The sequence below is a fragment of the Cynoglossus semilaevis genome, chromosome 11 (genome assembly GCF_000523025.1).
Source record: "Cynoglossus semilaevis isolate Cse_v1.0 chromosome 11, Cse_v1.0, whole genome shotgun sequence".
In the NCBI taxonomy this organism is placed as follows: Eukaryota; Metazoa; Chordata; class Actinopteri; order Pleuronectiformes; family Cynoglossidae; genus Cynoglossus; species Cynoglossus semilaevis.
Window position 1 is genome coordinate 5,970,008 of NC_024317.1, and position 20,700 is coordinate 5,990,707.

General features: G+C 38.4%; 3 protein-coding genes across 5 annotated transcripts in view; all 3 read right to left on the reverse strand.

Annotated features, from left to right (window-relative positions):
- Positions 1-8,815, reverse strand: part of chchd6b (coiled-coil-helix-coiled-coil-helix domain containing 6b) — a 31,705-nt gene extending 22,890 nt beyond the window's left edge. The window contains exons 1-4 of one of the 3 annotated variants that reach the window (XM_008320253.3): positions 8,585-8,815; positions 5,781-5,877; positions 5,507-5,561; positions 4,686-4,848 (exon numbers count right to left, since the gene is read on the reverse strand). In XM_008320253.3, the coding sequence (XP_008318475.1) occupies positions 4,686-4,848; positions 5,507-5,561; positions 5,781-5,877; positions 8,585-8,668 (399 nt within the window). In that variant the 5' untranslated portion in view covers positions 8,669-8,815. Of the gene's footprint in view, positions 1-4,685; positions 4,849-5,506; positions 5,562-5,780; positions 5,878-7,019; positions 7,240-8,584 lie in introns of those variants that run through there. The other 2 variants (XM_008320251.3, XM_017036345.2) reach the window with 2 other exon arrangements.
- Positions 8,816-9,342: 527 nt separating this feature from the next.
- Positions 9,343-16,059, reverse strand: tpra1 (transmembrane protein, adipocyte asscociated 1). The gene is made up of 11 exons (XM_008320250.3): positions 15,882-16,059; positions 14,476-14,653; positions 14,052-14,184; positions 13,686-13,772; positions 12,843-12,915; positions 12,473-12,552; positions 12,266-12,376; positions 11,951-12,011; positions 11,526-11,628; positions 11,319-11,399; positions 9,343-11,227 (listed from the first exon to the last, which is right to left on the reverse strand). The coding sequence occupies exons 2-11, from the start codon at positions 14,640-14,642 to the stop codon at positions 10,957-10,959; spliced, it is 1,167 nt and encodes a 388-aa protein (XP_008318472.1). The 5' UTR covers positions 14,643-14,653; positions 15,882-16,059; the 3' UTR covers positions 9,343-10,956.
- Positions 16,060-16,721: 662 nt separating this feature from the next.
- Positions 16,722-19,302, reverse strand: trim107 (tripartite motif containing 107). Its single transcript, XM_008320247.3, has 2 exons — positions 19,053-19,302; positions 16,722-18,346 (listed from the first exon to the last, which is right to left on the reverse strand). Exon 2 carries the CDS (start codon positions 18,332-18,334, stop codon positions 16,883-16,885), a length of 1,452 nt encoding a protein of 483 aa, XP_008318469.1. The 5' UTR covers positions 18,335-18,346; positions 19,053-19,302; the 3' UTR covers positions 16,722-16,882.
- Between the last annotated feature and the right edge of the window lie 1,398 nt (positions 19,303-20,700).

The window sequence follows — 20,700 nt, forward strand, 5'->3', positions numbered from 1 at the left end:
TCTCTCTTTCTCTTACTGTCTCCATCCTTTTTTCCCCGCCTTCTAGAGTTGGCTAAGGAAAAAACAGACCCAAAATCAAGCTAGGCAAAAAAAAACCAAAAAAAACCCCAGCCAATTCTGTGTGGCCTCTACAAATATGAAAGTGCGATTTGGAGATAAAGAATTTTTGGTCCACTGTCAACAGGCTGCCGCACAGTTCAAGCAGAGTGACGGCTCGATTCCTTTGCTCCAGTTCCTTTTTTTCCCCTCACCACACCTGTGTGTAGCGGTCAATAGGGCATCTGAAAACCATGGCAACACCATGCTGAGCTGAAAGTGTGGAAGCCAGGTCGGTGGAGCTGTATGAAAGCAGCATGGGTGTTTCAAAGATGTCGCCTCTGCATCATTTTATCACAACTGATGCAAATGGAGAGAGTGGAAGAAAAAAAACAAGCTGCTTTTCATCAGCTTGTTTGGGGTCCTCATATGTCCTGTACTGATTGTTTATGGTCATGTTCAGCCAGGTGTGGAAAAAACATTTAGAGGACATTTTTCATTTTGACTTATCTGATATGCCTATATTGTTCAAACACAAACACAAACACAGCAATTTCCGATTCCGATATCAACCAATACCGATAAAGGCCTGGTAATATTTATTTATCTGTACAATCCACTGTGTGAGTATGAGATTAATTAAATGAGCTGCAATGCTGCCATCTAGTGACTTTCACTTTAATATACAGCCGTTTATCCCTAAAACTATTTTTAGGGGACACATCATTTGGCGAAAGCTAGGCATTGCATTATCGGGTTTTCATTATCGGAGAATAAACTGACAAATATGACATAACATGCTAATATCAGGCCGATGTACACACATAATACCAACAAATACCAACAAAACAACTCTGCTACTACAACAAACTTCAAGAAGCTTAACAGACTCAAAAGTGATTGAGATAATAACTGATGATAAAGCACATTTGCTGTATTTGTTGTAAAAAGCTTCCTCCAGTACGGTGTTAAAAATATTAAAATACCAACACTGTAGAAAATTAGTCATGATTTCTGGAGCGGTGCAGAGAGAGCTGGCCCTTTTATTGGCTGTTCCACCATATCTGGTCTGTATACAGGTTCTTTTTGGGGCTTTTGTCTGGGCAAAAAAATCTAATGCTGCAAAAAATGTATAAAAAGGAAAATGTCTGAAAGACAGCTGGGCAAGCAATGTAGAAACCACATGTCAATTTTGGCACGGAGTTTTGGGATGAAATTTTTTTTTGGTATTGGTTGCATATGAAATGAGGAGCTCATTCATCCAAATTTAATAGAAGCAGGAAAGAGAGAGAGAGAGAGAGAGAGAGAACTCAGGGTAGTTTAAATGATTTTTCTTTTAAAATGTAATCCTGCCTCTTCAAGCTTGAAATCGACCATTAATGTTTCAAAATAAACTGCAAATCTATGTCGAAAGAAAGTAAGAGAGAAAGGGAGAATATAAATATTAATTAACAGCACTAACAGCATATATTAACAGCACGTCATTCACTTGTTACTGAACACAGATGGCAGGAAGGTGACTGCTGGTAAGAAAGATAACGTAAGTCACGGCTGCATATTCAGTGCTCAGAGTATGTTCTTGTTCTTTCAAGTAACACTTCTCCGCAGCAGCAGCAGCAGCAGCAGCAGCAGCAGCAGCAGCAGCAGCGTTCAGTTAATATGTGTAGCATCAGCCGCTGTGGTCTGAGTGTTTGTTATCTCAGGTCTGACTTTAATGAATGTTGGGCTTTTCACTCTGGTTTTCATCAGCTTTCTTTTTGAAAGTGTCAAATGCTTCACTGTGAATCATCACATACACACACACACACACAGAGATACACACATGTCCAAACGACTGCACCTGGAGGTTAAACAGAGAAAGATAAAAAAAAAAGATGAGAGGAAAAGTAAAAGAAAAAAAAGTGGCCTTTGGAGCCATGTTGCTGTACAAGGTGTGCGCTTTCCTGACCAAATGTATTTCAACACTGCCATCTAGTGTTGAAATAAATTGATCTGAAGATCGTTTCTTCTTAGCAAACCTTCAGTTCTGATCAGTGATATTTATCAGACAGACACAAAATTATTTTCTTTTCCAAAGACCGGTAATTTAAGAAAATAAAATTCCAAGCGCTTATTAAAAGCATCTGAGTAATGCGGTTACTTTGAGGCAGCAAATGAAAGAAAATATTAAATATTTAGGAGTAAAAGAAAACATTCAACAGAAAACTCCATAACAACACCCCCACCCCTGCGCCTCCCTCAAAAAAAATAAAATAAATCAATACTCTCACCTTCCCAGGAAGCTTCTGAAATTCAATAGCTTAGAGCATCTGCTTGTTACTACTGCCCAACACTGAAGGCTTTATATTTAGAATAGAATTTTCTGTGCAGCAGAGATGTCACCTCTCAGACACAGTGACTATAGTTCAGGGCAGGAAACAAACTGAGAGTGTTAATGAGGATAAGGGCAGGCGCAGACGCCAGGTGTTAACATCACTAGCTGTTTCTTCTGCGTCTTTGCTCCATTTGCAATTGTGAGTGCCTTAAATGGAGGAAAAGAAAAAAAGTGGAACAGCAGCTCTGCAGGTGGAGTGAGACTCCGTGTGTCACTGAATCAGTAAGAACTTCTGGAAAAACTATAGCAACAATTGGCATGTTTCCTCAGAAATATGGGCTCTTTCTCTAAGAAACAGATTTTTTTAATCACACAATATGCTGTGATAGGAGCATCTGTTAATAGAAAAAAATCTGTGACAAAAAAATAGTTTCAATATCAGAAAATACAACATTGTGGAACAAAAATCCCCTGATGTGAGTTTGATCGCAGCTGTTCTGACCAGAATCTTTGACTTTCAACAATAAACATGAGGAGAGTCTGAAAACAGGAGGTTATTCTAAATTCACTGTCTGAGGAACCAAGGTTTGTCTGTTCTTATTTACAATCACCCACACCACCATACATCAATGTGAATGTGAATGTGTGACAATCACAGCTCACTTTAACAGAACTGTGATGTGGTTAAAAAAACTTAACACACACAAAAAAAACACAGTATAATTGGAGTGATGGATGAGGAACCTCTGGAATGACATCTTCATTTTTATTTATTTATTTAATTTATTATTTACTGAAAAACAGTTAATTGAAAATATAAATTGCTTTTTGTAAATAATTATAATTACAATTAAACGAGCTGTGAAAATCATGTATGTGAATTCTCTGTGTGCTAATTAATACCAACAGTGACAAATCTAACTCCATCAAACTTCTTCTGGTTGATTGATGTAGGATTATACTGACACTGAATTAACACAATATGCAAAAATTATACTTTGTCCCATTTATGTATGCCAAATTACTTGACTGATTAATCGTGATTAAAGGTTTTAATTGATAAGAGCATTAATTCTTCTGCTTGGCTCATGCACACATACATTTACACAGAAATATTGTATACAGCCAAAAAAAAACCCCATCCCAGTGGAAGCAGTTGGCACTGAAACAGGAGTAAATGCCTAATGTGAGTGCTGCTGACAGTAGGCCTGAGGCAGTGTGTGGAGCAGCTCAGCTCTTCACACTGACAGGTGTTACATCCCTCACCTCCCCATCCTCCAAACACTAACACAGCGTGTGCATGTGGGGAAAAAGTGTTTGTGTACTTTGGTAACAAGGCAAGGTTCTGTGTGTGTACTTGTTTTCTCCTCTGGGAAATGAAGCAGCTCCCAAACTACTGAGGGAGAGTACTTTAAGGTGGGAGAGGGGGGACGAGGGGGAGTGGAGAGGTTTCTTTAAATCTCCAGCTGTGAAGCTGCTGCTGAATGTAACGGTCGATTAAAAATGCACAAAAATAAATGGGGAGCCCTCCTGCTAAGCAGGGACATTTGATACTGGAGGAACTATTGAATCAGATTGACAGGTTCGTCTTAAAAGGGGAGCTGGACGGATAGATGATGTTGGATGGTTAGATGGATGTTGGATGGATGAATAGAATGATCACTGCTCATAAATATAACATAAAATTATTGATCCCAACAACTAGTCTAGCACTCTGGCTTATTGAAAAAAAAAGGGATTGATTACTGAAAGGCATCCAGAGCAACATGTAGTGTCATTTGCAATTCAATCAGCATTTTGAATTTAACAATACTTTGAGAACAGAGCAGAAGTGTCATCAGCAGCAATGTGACTGTGAAATAATAAAATAAAATGTTGCAATAAAATGAAGTTAACTGCATATCCATCAGTTGAATACAAAATTACCAAAACACTGAAAAAAGAAAAAATACTATTTTTTCAAGCCAAAAGACCATCTTTAGTAAAAAAGAAACATTAAAAAAAAACATTCATCACATTCTTTTTCTGGTGCAAATAAAATGCATTTCATTGAACTAATCAGTGCTGCTATTCACAAAAGCACCACAAGAGGGTGTTACTGACTGGTTTCTGTAATTAAGGAACTGTATTTCCTTGTTATTAACCCACTGTAAAGAAAAACACTACTGTTGTCTTAGAGGGGTTTTTAACATAGACTATACTGTTGTGACGTCACTTCAGTCGTCAACATACTGTTGTCCTTCATTTACCTGATGCCTACTGACAATGTTGGCGAAGGTAATCTACACAGTTTGGCTTTAAACTTTTAGTAAGGAGCCTAGTTTCTTTTACTCACCAGTAACTTGGCTCTTTCCTGCTCCTCGTGGACTTTCCCTCTCTCAGTTATGAGACTGGGCATCAGCTCCACTTCCTCGTGGCTTGAGTATGCACCAGACTTTCTTTCCCTCTGAGTCAATCTGGCCAGGTGCTCCTCCAACAGTGTCTGCTGACGCTCAAAGCTGAAATGGATGAATGACGACAGCTGCTACAAAATGTCCTTAATTCATCATACCTCAGCCTGATTAAATGTTTTGATTTTTCAGGTCAAGTCAGAATTTGTATGAGTTAAAACAACAACCTAAAACATACAGAAAAACAGGAAAAGCAACAGTTATAAAATTACACAAATAAAATTACATTAAATATATCGAACTATAAAATAGATATTGTATAAATATACATAATATTTTTGTACATCAGAAAAGAAAAAGCAAAATAGAAAGTGTTATTCAGGCTAACTTTCTGTCTCAGCTATGTGAATGAAATTACATAATTGTTTTCGCAACAAATGTCAAAATGATATAATGATGGAATAATATATAAAGCCATAATGTCAGTGTGAAGTCTGGACCTCAGTGTTTTCCTTAATGATTGTGGAAAGAGATTAGAGTGAGTGTACAGGATTGGATTACCATACAACTGCGTTGTACCAGTGTACCTAAAGAGTGTAATGGGCTCTCAAATGCAAACATGCAGCACCACCTGCAGGTCAAAGAAGGGGATCGACATGCTTGATGTTGACAAACTGAGCTGCATTCTTTCTCTTTTGAGTTTTTTTTTTTTTGTAAAGTAAAAGCTGATTGGGTTTTCACAAAACACAGGCGAATTAATACTTACTCTTTTCGCAGTTCTTCACGTATTTCTGCTGCGGATGGTCGTGACAGGTTTGAATCTGCAATTCATGTCAAATGAGGATTGACACATTTAGTATTACAAATAAGTAGTTTTAGAGAATCGATTCATTCATTGTCTTGAATTTAACAAACTGCACATATTTGCAAGCTTGAAATTTGTCGCTGTGTCCATTACTCCACTGTCCAGTGGACATTTTCAGCCTATAGTGAATTAAACTTATGACATAAATACGACAGGACAGAGTGGACTTTCATACTTGGTGGTGGTTTGTCAGTGTCTGTTGGAGATGGTGACGGCCTGGTGCTCCCAGATTCTGAAGGTTCTCTCATTCGATGGATCAGGTCCTCTGAGATCTGGACAAAACAATAACATTTGGAAAATAAAGACAAAAACATGGTTCTAGGGGGCACTGTGCACTGCTGTGTGCACTTCTAATTCCGTTTAAATTCACTGCCCACACAACACTGGTTTTAAATGTACTGCCACTGCTTCTCCACTGGTGATTTTTTTAACATATAGTAGAAGAATTAAATCCTTATTGTATGTTCCACTCAGGTTCTGTGTCTTTGGGCACAACCATGAACAAAAGGCTTAAGACTGTCAATGTAATGTGTAAAGACTGAGTGTATGGATATGTGACAAAGACACAAAACAAACAAACAAAATTGTTCAGATAATTGAAGGTGGTGTGTATACTGTACTGCAGTATACTACCACTACTTTGCCTTATTGTTCTGGCACCTTAAATGGTTACTGTCATCAAGAACAAATGCCATGGATAATACAAATTGTATTATTTCAAATTTTAATATCAACCAAAATCTTGTGAAAAACTTTCGGACACATCACTCTTCAGCGTCATACACAGCAATAATCAACCGTTAGTGCATAATGTTAATTTTATTTCTTGTATTTCTTGTAGAAGTTGAAGCTAAATTATTAGCATTTAGTCTAAATAAAGCTCAAAGTATTTATAAAGCATGACATTCAACACAAAATATCTGAATTATGTGCATTATATCACCAATTTATCTTAGATTATCCCTTAAAATATTGCATCTATATCAACAAATAGCTATATATCCGTGTAAATATAGGAAAGTAGGTATGCAAGTAAGTATGTAACTACATGGGGGAAAAAAGGGTTAACGTGAACACATGTGCACCACACAGATAGCCTATGTCAAAATGTCGAGCAAAATTTGGTGTTATGATTTGCAAAATACGATGTGTTGAACAATGATTATTAATAATTGAGATTAAGTTCTGACACTACTCCACCTCAGACCTGACCCACTGGCAGTGGTACCCGGCAGTGGGGCAGAGACAAAGTTAGTGACCGGGTGTGACCGTGGGTTCGTCCGAGGACAGAGGACACTGACTCCAGTATATGACCGTTAAGGGAAATAAGCTAACGGTCAGGAGCTCTGTGACGGTCAAGCTAAAATGTTGATTTCACCTCACGCGTCGAGTAAAGGTAATATGTATAATCTACCTTCACTCCTTCAATTACTGTGACGTTCTTTTCTCCGTCCAGTCTAAAAGACATATTCCTCGATGTGCTTTCACTTCCGCCCATTTTCCTCCAGGGGTCCACTAACAGCTGCAGAAAAATAAATAGAATCCAACACAAGCTCCCGTCACAGGAAGCAACGGAAAGGCAGAAGTCACCACCACAGCCGCTGCTAGTCTGAAGACTCCAATAAAGGTCATTGCGGCGCAACAGTATCCTCGACGCCGATTGGCTGACAGAAACAGAAGGGAACCAATAGTGATAAGCTATAAATCGATGTAGACCTAGGAAGATGGGAGATGTAGGCGGAAAGCTGAGGGCGAGACGATTTATCCTGAATACATGAATTTGTAAGCTTTGTCAGGGTGAAGATTTGTTTAAACTGTGTTTTATTCCATTTCTAATGTCAGAAATGGAACGAATATATATTTACATAACACAAGTTAAAATCTTACCGCACAGACCTTTGTAAATTGTGTTTGTTTTATTTCTTTTTTTCAAGTCATAGAGCAGACTCGCCATGTTGTAACAATATGTCGTTTTGGGCTGATTTGTTTTTGCTCAATGATCCCTTGCTCCTCTTTTCTTCATCTCAATTTAAGCTCTAAGGTTTTTCTTCTTGTCTTCTTTCATCTCAATTTAAGCTCTAAGGTTTTTCCATTATGTAAAGACTGAGTGTATGGATATGTGACAAAGACACAAAACAAACAAACAAAATTGTTCAGATAATTGAAGGTGGTGTGTATACTGTACTGCAGTATACTACCACTACTTTGCCTTATTGTTCTGGCACCTTAAATGGTTACTGTCATCAAGAACAAATGCCATGGATAATACAAATTGTATTATTTCAAATTTTAATATCAACCAAAATCTTGTGAAAAACTTTCGGACACATCACTCTTCAGCGTCATACACAGCAATAATCAACCGTTAGTGCATAATGTTAATTTTATTTCTTGTATTTCTTGTAGAAGTTGAAGCTAAATTATTAGCATTTAGTCTAAATAAAGCTCAAAGTATTTATAAAGCATGACATTCAACACAAAATATCTGAATTATGTGCATTATATCACCAATTTATCTTAGATTATCCCTTAAAATATTGCATCTATATCAACAAATAGCTATATATCCGTGTAAATATAGGAAAGTAGGTATGCAAGTAAGTATGTAACTACATGGGGGAAAAAAGGGTTAACGTGAACACATGTGCACCACACAGATAGCCTATGTCAAAATGTCGAGCAAAATTTGGTGTTATGATTTGCAAAATACGATGTGTTGAACAATGATTATTAATAATTGAGATTAAGTTCTGACACTACTCCACCTCAGACCTGACCCACTGGCAGTGGTACCCGGCAGTGGGGCAGAGACAAAGTTAGTGACCGGGTGTGACCGTGGGTTCGTCCGAGGACAGAGGACACTGACTCCAGTATATGACCGTTAAGGGAAATAAGCTAACGGTCAGGAGCTCTGTGACGGTCAAGCTAAAATGTTGATTTCACCTCACGCGTCGAGTAAAGGTAATATGTATAATCTACCTTCACTCCTTCAATTACTGTGACGTTCTTTTCTCCGTCCAGTCTAAAAGACATATTCCTCGATGTGCTTTCACTTCCGCCCATTTTCCTCCAGGGGTCCACTAACAGCTGCAGAAAAATAAATAGAATCCAACACAAGCTCCCGTCACAGGAAGCAACGGAAAGGCAGAAGTCACCACCACAGCCGCTGCTAGTCTGAAGACTCCAATAAAGGTCATTGCGGCGCAACAGTATCCTCGACGCCGATTGGCTGACAGAAACAGAAGGGAACCAATAGTGATAAGCTATAAATCGATGTAGACCTAGGAAGATGGGAGATGTAGGCGGAAAGCTGAGGGCGAGACGATTTATCCTGAATACATGAATTTGTAAGCTTTGTCAGGGTGAAGATTTGTTTAAACTGTGTTTTATTCCATTTCTAATGTCAGAAATGGAACGAATATATATTTACATAACACAAGTTAAAATCTTACCGCACAGACCTTTGTAAATTGTGTTTGTTTTATTTCTTTTTTTCAAGTCATAGAGCAGACTCGCCATGTTGTAACAATATGTCGTTTTGGGCTGATTTGTTTTTGCTCAATGATCCCTTGCTCCTCTTTTCTTCATCTCAATTTAAGCTCTAAGGTTTTTCTTCTTGTCTTCTTTTGTCTTCTTTTAAGTGGTAATGCAATGTTTTATTTGATCAGGATTTTTATATACATGCCATGCACACACATGGATCAACATTATTTTAAAAGCAACAAAACACACAAACAGAAGGACAAAATTACTATTTTATTATGTGGCCCGTGCAATGCTAGCTGCACTTCAGATACGAACTGAATATTCTACAATCAATCCAGATAAATAAAATCATTTCACCTGCAAACAGCTTCTACGTCCAGAGAGAGCACTGACATCTTACCGAGGTGCAATTGTCATATATTCAAATAATTTGATTAATCTGGAACAAAGCGATTTTCACAGCAAGAAAACAAAACAAAAGTAGAATTGGCCACTGTGTCTTCTGAAAAATGTTACTTCCCCACAATGCAGCAATGAAAACAAAACCATATCCCCGTAATTTCTGATTACACCTTACCACTAAATACTGTTTGTTTTTAAACCCCAATACACTGTATAGTACATACTGTTTTTGTACATGGTAGTAAGTGTGGCAATTCAAATAAGGTGGTTTTAAAAGACTAACATAAACTATTATGATATAATGACTTCAGGTACGTTGAGACACATACATGACATTTGTTGCACAATAAACCATGTCTTAGAATTACAAAGAGCATTTTTTCTAAGGAAAACAAAATATATATTTTTAGTGGAGCTGTATATGGTACATATCACAACATGATACAAACAATTTCAGCATTTTTTGGTCTATTGTTACCCCCCTTGTCTTAACAGTTACACCACTCTTAATACAGGATAGCAGCAACATAAAAGCAACTTGTGCCGTCAGCATTTTCCATAGCACAGGAAAATGAATTACATCAGCATGAAGAGTCTTGGCCTGAAGAAATAAAGTTATTTTTGCACATCAGTTTGAATGCCACACACAGTGCTACCTCAAGAGCAAAAATGACTGATGTGCTTTCAGTGGAAGGAATGATCGAAGGCGTGCAAGAGTTTCAGCAACAAATTAGAGGATTAGTTTAGTCCGACCTAAGCCCGAGATACAATTACTGCTGTTCAAAGCCTAACATTTGAGTTGTGGTCTACATTAATGCAACGTCTGCATTCACAGTTTACCAATTACCTAATGATGTTTTAGTGAAGATGATAACACACATACACACGGTTCGCTTTGTTGATGAGATAAAAGAGCACGTGAACCAGAAGACAAAGCACACGTGTCACAATGAACTAGAACATTCTCTGTTCTGTACGGCAGCACGGTGACGGCCGAGTCACGATCCCAACACAGGACAGGAGATACAGTCAGTTCAGAGTATGTAAGGCTTTAGTGGGAATGTAGAAATGTCAGTCTGTTGTTATGAAGATGCAAATTTGAAGTACAACAGAAACACCCAAGGCTAGAAAACTGAGCATTTTATGTTGGAATGCACAAGTAAGCAGAAGCCCACATTGAAAAGCTTGGGAAAGACAATCAACAAAGAGTCTGTTGGCGCCACACCTTACGTCAGTACTGTGATTGTTGGAGCTGTAGCAGCAGTGCGCCCTGGGATCAGTGTTTTAAAAGCAGTTGTTAAAATTAAAGTCCTCAACATAGCTGATCAGCCAAAGTCCACCCTCTAGTGTTCAGATGCATATTGCATATGTTTTGTTCCACTGCCACGGATCATCGTTCTGCATAGCACATGCAGTGTTCATAACATCTTAAGATAAGGAGGATGTGTGTTTTCGTTTTGCCATCACACGTTAATGGGTCTCCAGCGCTCGGCTTCAATGCTGTTCACGCTGCTGGACCCAAAAGGTCCAGAGGCAACATCATCCAGGTAATGCCCCACCATACGAGAGCTGCTTGGACCAGAGCCGTCGATCTGGGTGGAGGAGTAGAACAGGCTCTGGTCGGTCTGCTCCTTGCGCCCGAGAGTTGTAGCAACAGTGGGGGGCAAGTGGACGTCAGTTTCTTCCGGCTCATCTATCTGGGACTTGTAGGAGAACAGGATCTTGGGCTCTGAGCTGTGAAAGAGCAGCAGAGGAAAAAGTATATGAAAAAGAGAAAACCCATCTATAAAAAAAAAAGAGAAGCTGTATAGACTTCTGTACTCACCCAAAGAAGCCTTTGAGGAATGTGATATAAATAAGTGGAGCAAATGTGGAGAAATACAGGAAGGTGGTGACATCAACACAGCTGGATCAAAAAAAGATGAATTCAAAATCATAGTTATCAAAGACTACATGTAATCCATACATTTTCAGTCAGTCTGGAGTTCAGTCATATGTTGCAACACACTGTTTGTGTGAGGTTAAAACTCACCAGAGGCCCTCTATGATCTCAGCACAGAGCAGAGCACTACCCAGACCCTGGACCAGGTTTAGTAAAGCCAGGATGCCAGCATAAACATAGAAACTCCTCTTAGCTAAACAGCAAAATAAATAATAATGTTAAACCATTTGAGTTCAATCCACAGACTCTCATATTCATATTCAGCTCTTTGTACATATTTATCCATTTTAAATGTCAGTATCAAAACATGAATAAAGCATGAACTATACTGTTAAAAATGTATTTATATTTTTAAACTCTAACAGCTCATACTGACTGTGTATGATTGAATATGATTCTTTTTTCTACAAAATGTTGCAGTTAATGGTTTTGCCAATAATATAGCATCAATAATAGCATAATACATATTATCTAACACTATTATTGACACAGAGAGGTCAAAATCTTAAACTTACATGGAAGAGATATCCGTTCTCTCAATGGCGTTTTAGGTAAAAATACAATCAAAGAGTAAACCTACCAAACAGGGAACAAAAGAAAAAATACTTTAGTCAATCATTGTCAAATAACATATTTGAAAAATACAACGCCTTATCCATATGTAAGAAGTGGACATTTCTATTGAAATGTAAAAGTCTCTTTATTGCAATTAAATTAAGCAAATGTATATCACAGAGACTGTATATCTAAAATCCTTCTATAACATATTTGTTTCCTGTAGATTTAACAAATACGTATACAATACTGCTGCAGAATAAATAGTCACTGACCAAGAAAAAGAAGCAGGAACTGGCCAACCAGAAGTGCCGTCCTCCATGGCCGTAGATGTTGAAGTCCTCAGCAGAGAGGTGCCTGTCGGGATAAAGGATCTCTAACGTTCCCTAAAAAAGATTTCACAACGACAAATTAATTTCAAACAATAAAACAAATAATTTCAGCCTTATCATTAGATTATGATCTTCGACATTGATGGTTACCTGTGTGATGGAGTAAGCCAGAGCGAGGACAGCAGTGATTGCCAGCACACGTTTTATACTGGACTTGCTCTCAAGGTGACCTAAAGAACACATTAAAATGAGTGTTAGTAAATACTAAAAAAAGGCACTGGTGGAGGAGCGTCAGGCAGCAATGCCCAGCAGGCAGACTACCAGTCTGTATTTTCATAGGCAACGCCTATATTTATCCTTGCACATGGATTTAACTGACAGATCTAACTGACTTTGACGACAAAGAGAGGATGTGAGGTGGACAGGGAACCAGGGTACAGTGAAAACAGGAATTAAAAACAACAACAAACACAACAGGTTTTACTTCTTAAAGAGAACTAAAACCTGGAAGTCAACTAACCAAACGCCAGTCCCAAGATAATGACGCTGAGCTCGATGGCCAACAAGAAGAAACGTGTGATTTCCCACAGCACCTGAGAAGAGAATGAACATCGTCCTTACAACTAGTACAATTATTATTATTATTCTACCAACGTAGACCAAACATGATGAAAACAAACAGTACGTAGACCAAACATGATGAAAACAAACGTCTCAACAAATGTCTCAACAAAGGAGGTCACAAAGTAATTATTATTATTATCACTTGTTTGTTTTTTCCTCTATAAAGAAGTCATGACATCACACTATGGGAACAGTGAGTCCATCAACAGATCTCTCTGTTGTGTAAGGAATGTCAGTGACACATCCCTTCATTTACAGCCATGACAGAACTGTAGAGTTAGGCTGAGGCAGAACGTATTTGTGCTGCAGGGGTACGTTCAGACCACCCAAAGGGACAAAGAAAAAGATGCTTATATAAGAATAATGCATTATACTATACTGAATGTTCTAATAATAATAACCGTGCAATAATAGAGTAATAATGCACACTGTGGATACAATCAACTAAGAATCGCAACACATTAAATTTTAATTTGAAATGCTCTAGTAACACAGGACTTCTTAGAAGTGAATCCTTGTATTGAAAACAATGTTTACAGACCAAAGAAAAAAGCTTTGTTTTCACACTAAGGAGACATTTACACTGTAAACATCGACAGTCTCATGATGACTACAGCAAAGACATAATTACAGAAGAACTGTTGTATTATCTGCAACAATAAAGCCCATTTTGACAAGATTTGTTTTTTTTATTTTGCATACACTTATGTACTTGTTTTCAAATAAATTGACTTCTTACTTTGTCTATAATAGTTGCAGCACTGGACGCACTGACAGTCATGGACACAATGGCCCGGGTGATTCCTACTGCTGCCACAACAAACACCTAGGAAACACAGAAAAGTGGCTGAATGAGTATTTATTTCATTTTCATAGACAACGGTATGACAGGCTGTAAAAGAAAGCGGATGAAGAGCTAAATAAGTCAACCAAAAACATTGGAAACAACATTATCAGATCAATATCGAATATCTCTATGACAACAGCCTGATGTTGATAACACAAGAGGAAAAGCACCACATACTAGCACTACTGTTCGGCACCTAATTCAGCAGTGGTTTAAAAACTGGACAGTACATTGGTGTCAGTTTTGATTCAATCTTACCAACAGGTAAAAGGTGACAAATATGGGGCTAGAGGTCAGTCGTATCTTTGCCCTGGCAGAGGGCAACTTCCACATGAGGAATACGAAGAAGGCCACATTGGGCACCAGCAGTAAAATGTCCCAGAACCGCACCCTAGGACGGAGAGATGAGAGTCAGGAGGCATGAAAATCAGTGCAGAATGTTACATTTATAATCTTAACACAGTTATTATTATTATTATTATTTGAACTAGTTAGTCATTGTAGCTATAAAGACACATAAACAAACTGCTATTCTCTATGTCATCCCAAAACCACAGGCTGTGGGAAAATAAACCCAACTCAGGCCGTGGCAGTTACAGCATCAAATCTACTAGCATCAACTACACAGCCACAGACTGTGACTTCACTTTAATTAACTAATTTAATGCCTACATTTGATTACCTGGAACCACTGACGTCCTCATAGAGAATTCGCAGACATGTGTGAGGCTTGGTGAGGTTTTCTTCAGGTTTCAATGTTGTAAATGCTGTTGTGTTATCCAGCGGTGTGGGTGAAATACTGCCATTGTACTGAGCAAACCTAACCACAGCAGTCACTGTGGCTAGCATGGTGTCAGAAACTGAGTCAGGAAAAAAAGGAACCTAATATTAAATTATTGCATCAAGTCATGTTAAAATGATCGGCAGAGAAAGTCATGGTTTTTTTTACCCACTGCTTTAGAAAATAACGAACTGAGTAGAACCGTAACAAATGCTGAATAAACAATTTAGATTAAATTTCTCCAGCACTGTACCTCCAATATACACTGTGTTCATATCAAGTTGCTTATCATTTCAATGGAATGTATATGCTGTAAAAACACAGTCTTATTCCATTGGTTAGTACTGTGTGAAAGGACAATAATCCAGGCTTGCACCAATACATCAGGCAAACGTTACTATACGTCCATATTTCTCTTAGTGACTACCATTTACTCCTTGATAAAAGTAAGACTTTCTAAAGTCCGTGTTTTGATGAATTGTGTGTAAACGGTCAGACTCAGACTGTAGCACTATGTACAGAGCGTTCCGAGAGTAATAAGATGAGGGCAGTGTGTGCTATGAGAAGCTATTATAAGAATCTTAATGTAATTTGTACTTTTTGCTTTTGGTACAAAACATGGTACGAAGAATACATTTAAAATGCAAAATACATTTAAAAAAATTAAACTTTAACATATAATGAAAAAATAAAATATATTTCTCTGGAATTAATTTGTGGCATAAAATCTGTAACATCGTCTGCTCGTTCGACAATAACTTGAATTTGTAAGTAATATTTAAACCGTAAAGTAACCGGTAGAGGAAGATATCTCCAATTGATGTCGATGTACACAACAGGCTATATTTTGTATACAAACATTATTCTTTAATGTAAATGGTTAAACTAACTATAAACAGTAGTACCAGCCATGTCGTTTCATTTCAAACATGTTGGTTATTGCTACAGGCATATACTTCTGCTTTAAACTCTAAGAAGTAATTAATTTCCTGTAGCACAAACAGTGTTTGGTTTCCCCCACATGTGGTTTATCAGATGTACTTTCAATTTCATGTTAGCTAACGCCACTAATGCCACTTCACTCACCGAATTCCCCGGATTTACGAAACCAAAAGTGTGAATTTATATTTTTCCATGAAAAACAGAAATGCCCACTTGAAAATAAACATGTTTAAACAACATATGGCAATGGTTCATAAATTAAAGCTCAACAACAACAATCTGATACCAGCACAAGTGCAATGACGCTAAGCGAACGGAAGAAGAGCTACTACTGTTAGTCAACATGATAAAAACGAAATTCTTACCAAGTCGAGGCTGTAAGGCGATAGGAAATATTTCTGAGAACAAAATAATTCAAACACGTGATGAACTTGCACTCATAAACACTGTAATTGATCGACAAATCGATCACTGATAGGGAACATGTCAGCGCTTGATAGCGTCGTTTACAAATCTCTCCCGTGAAGTCAGCTGACACTCGCCTATAGAAGAGGGTAAGTCACGCGAGACTTCATGTTGGTCGTGACGTTGGCGTTAATTTGGCCTTAAAGCTGTAGTGTGTCGAATAAATGTTTAGCTATGGCACCACTATTTGTGCAAATTTAAGAAAAAATATTTCTGGTTTCTATAAATATCGTTTTATTACTGTCGAATTTATTTACAGGCGCAAGCTTTCGTGGTAAAAATAGGTGAGTCATTTATTTGCTAAATGCAACTGTTCTCTGTACGTCATGGATTTAAGGGTCAGGTATGGCTCTGCATCATTGTAGAGTGTGACTTTGACTTATAAATAGTATATAATAATAATAATAATAATAATAGTAATAATAACAATAATAATAATTTTAAAAGGGGAAAAATTATCTTCGTATTGTATCATTGTAAATTTCCCCCATTGTCATCTTAATAGTATGTGCCAAACGAAAGTAGATCTGTTCTGCTTAACTGCATTTCTGGTTAGTACTTGTGGTACTTTGACTATTTTTGGAGGTGGTGTGTGATGTAAACCTATTTATAGTCAGTGTTTCTAATAGTTCTCATTAGTAATCTTAAAATATTAAGAGTTGTGTATATGAGAAACAGACATTATTGAAATCACATGCTCTACATGCAAATGTTCTATGCCACAAAACATGGAAGCTGGACATGGGAAAATGCCATTTATTTGCATATTATTATTTGTATTATTATTTGTACCATATTACGTAATAGTAATACACTATTAACAGAAACTGATCTGAGCACTGCCTTCAAGTCAGGCCATATTCATGCAGCTAAGCTATGGTCAACTGAAATGTTGTTATGATTATGAATAAACAGTGACGCGTCCTTTTGGGTGTCCTGACATCATCCTGTAGGCCAGGTGCACTGGTTCAGTCAGACTGGCCTTAAATGTGTAAATGTGAGTCTTCCCACTTAAAGGGCTGATGTTGTAAAAGCTCAGCCTGTGAGTCTTGAAGCTCAGTTTTATCTCTAGCCTGCATGATACGGTGGTTCTCTTCAGTGGGACATCGTGACCCCGCTCAAAGGCCGTCAACAGGTTGTTGAACCACATCAGGCACCAGGAGGTTTGGCTACTCTCCAGCGCAGATGACAGACCACTTCGTGCCAGGTTGTCACTGTAACATATACCAATGATCCATGGAGATCCTTCAAGCTCTACGTCCCAGCTATGATCGCCTTGTGAGAAGCTCTGAGTGCTGAGGACCTGGAGGAGGTTGGTGAACCTTCGAGGAGAAGCTGGGTAGGACTGTTTAGTAGCACAGAAAGTCACAGTCTTCAAGTCCTCTGAGAGAACCAGGTTGGGATGGGCTGTTTCTGGGTCAAAGGTCACTTCTGAAGGATTGAGGGTGTTTCGAAGTGAGCGCTGAATATCGCCAAGTTTTTCCCTTAATATAGCATTCATGCTCTCCAGTTTGGAACACACTCGAGCAGGACAGACTTTTGATTCAACAGAGTCTTCGCCATCATCCACAGGTTTTGCCAATAAATCCTCAATTTGCGGTTGAAGACTTTGAAGGTCGTCACCAAAAGCTGCCTCATCCTCTTCAGTCAACAGAGACTCAGCCATGAGCATGGCCCTTCTCAGCTGCTTAGTCAGGTCAGAGACTCGACTGACCCGGCTGGCCAGTGCAGCCTCACCTGGACTTAGCTCCTCCTCGATGATTTGCATCAGCTTTGTACTGTATTGCTCCGACAACTTCTTAATTTGCCCAAGCAATTTGGCTGCTGTCTCCCTCAGGAGAGCATTGGCAGCACTCACTTCTTTCTCCCTTTCCTCCTCCCTCATTAGAACCCCCTCTGCCATCTCCAACTTGAGATTTAACTCTGTGATTTGCGAGGCCAGGTTAAACTTGGGCTGCTCCATCTCTAGTTGTTTTTTTCTGCTGCTGGTGTTTTCTTGCGGCGACATGGGCTGCTCTGTGGATTCAACCTGAGTTTGCGAGCTGACGTCAGATTGATGTGCAGCAGAGCTGTCTTTCCTGGTGGAGTTTTTGTAGGCCTCCACCATGGCACACACTCTCAGGTTTTTTACAAGGTCTGTGGTTCGCTGATATGACACCTGGCATTCAGGGCAGCTGTGATGGTCCAGACCTTCACCCATGGAGTGAAGGCAGGTGAAGCAGTAGATGTGACCACAGGGGAGGGACACCGGCTCAGAGAAGAGCTGCAGACAGACGGGGCAAGTGAGCTTCAACTCCAGAGCTTTAGAATCAGTCCTTTGAGAAGGATTGTCTTGGCTGTGCAACGCAGACATGATGACAGGGATCTGGAAGAACAGATGTTTGTGTTATTCTAGGTCATAGAACATAAAACTTTTTTAAAAACGTAAAAATTTTACACATTACACTGGATGTGAAAGTAAAGGTACAGTTGAAGATAAAGTGAGGGTCAAATTAGTACTTTTTTATATTTTTGAAAAAATATACATCATATGCAGTACTCTGTAAATAATTACATGTGTTACATGTGTAACTGATACTGTGTTATCGTATCCTCATCAGTTCCGGGTGTGTGTGTTCCCTTGTGCTGTTAAGTTTCGTTTTCAAACAAAGAGGAACTTATAATAATTTATAATACAAACACAACTGTCAAGTTTCAACAACTCTGCTCACAGCTCAGTGCTACGCAGCTTGTTGGTGTGTGATAATGATAATGTCATTTATTTTATAATTATCTAAGGCCAGTGGCGGCTTGGTAGTAACGGTTTCAGGTTCAAGTCCACTAGCTGTTAAGTTGCTACTGAGGTGCACCGAGCATGGCACCGTCCCCTCGAGCTGCCCCCCTCCCCACTCACTTTGGTGCTGTGTCACAATGACAAGTAATTGTCACCTTAACCTTTAACTAGCAGCTTACTGGGGTTCCCAGGAATATACAGTACATTTCAGCCGTGTATGTAGAATCTAGACAGGTAGAACTTGTTTATAGAGGAACACAAGAGACAAAAGTAACAACAAACGTCTCCGCAGACTTACCTGAGAGAACGGAGGAGTGTTGTGCCGTCTGCTATCTGTGAACTCTTCCTGTATACAGTCAGTGTGAGTCAATAAAACTCAGTCAGGCAGAGATCAGTGGTCAGACTTCACACCTTTGGTAAACAGACCAGCTCCACTGTTGCTAAGTGAGACTAAGCTGTTCTTTTATAACACTACTTCATTTAGACTTCATTCTGTTTGTATTTGAGTACGTCTGAAAAAACATCATTTTAAAAAATGGCATATTAACAAGAAATTACTTCAGGTTCTCTTTAAATTAAGTAAATTATTAATTATTTCTCTGCGTCCCAGTACCAAATGACCATGGACTGGTACAGGTCCACGGATCAGGAATTGAGAACCCCTAATCGAACTCATTTTACCATACCATTTACTTTTTTTTCCATTTTCCAATTGACATATTTTAATACTTTGTTGATTGTGATAACAACTAAAATGTTAACCTTTAACTGCTTTCAATCAGGAAAAAAAGCAAACAAACAGAGCGTGTGGTGCTTTTATTTACTTTGCATTTCTGAGCATCTGATATAGTAACAGATGAACTCCTAATCATTTCTGAGATTAAAAAAACATGAAACATATGAAAAACATACAAAACAATCAGTGTTGTAGTTTGACAAAGGCTCCAGGATAAAGTAAAAGACGACAGAGTGTGAATTCAAGAGTCAAACATGAGGTGCATAAACATAATCCATCCACAGTCAGTGGATCAAACCTTTGCTTTTGTGTAGTGAACAGATCCCTAAACACAGAGTAAAGTAAAGGTGCTGCTGCAGTATCTCAAAGGAAGACTAGAAATGTTAGAAGTGGATCTGCTCAGATTTGCTGGGATTTTAATCCTGGATTAAGAAAAAAATATATATAAATATTTCATTACACAGTTATAATTTCTATTTCACTCTCTCTACACACACAGCATTGGCTCAGTCATTATTTCTGTCACTCCTGAGACTAAATGTTCAACACATGTTGACAAACTCCTTTAAGACTATAAACCATTGACCTCACATACAGTACATTCACATCTAATATACGATTCTTTGGTAAAGGCACCAACACAACACGCTTAAACAAAAGCATCAGTCTCTGTTGTCCTGACGACAAGCTCAGACACACAACCTTAGAAAATCATCACTCAACAAAGTTGAAGTATTGTACTGTCACTATGTCATCAGACACTAAAGCTGTTGAAGTAGCAGCAGTTGTAGTAGTAGTTTTGTCTGTACCGTATTGTAATATTTATATTTTGGTCCTAGTTCTACTAGACTTGAGCTTCTATACTTAGCGTAGCGCAGTCGAGATACACTTACAATTAGCATCTTAAGCGTGTCTCTATCTCCAGTACCTTTGATAGGTTTCATCAGTTTTGAAACTCCTACAGACAGAGTGGATACAGAGAGTAACAGTCAACACAACGGTCTGCACTTGTTTCCTCTGACTCACCCTGTTGCTCTTTGAGACTGTAAACAGAGCTCAAAAGGTGCAGTGCTGTGCACACACAGTTACACTTTAGATTTAAATTAGGTTCAAAGTTTTCTTTTTTGTAATCTGGATTTACAGATTGAAATTGATTGTGTAAAAAAAATCCAGCTTTTTTATTTATTGATTAATTTGTTTTCTGTGCAAA

Coding starts and splice junctions, on each gene's coding strand:
- tpra1 (XM_008320250.3), bottom strand. CDS start 14,642: ATGCTAGCCACAGTGACTGCTGTGGTTAGGTTTGCTCAGTACAATGGC. Junction 13,773..14,051: donor TTGTCACCTTTTACCTGTTG/GTAAGATTGAAT, acceptor TGTGTTTCCTAG/GTGTTTGTTGTGGCAGCAGT. Junction 12,916..13,685: donor CTGCAACTATTATAGACAAA/GTAAGAAGTCAA, acceptor TTCTCTTCTCAG/GTGCTGTGGGAAATCACACG.
- trim107 (XM_008320247.3), bottom strand. CDS start 18,334: ATGTCTGCGTTGCACAGCCAAGACAATCCTTCTCAAAGGACTGATTCT.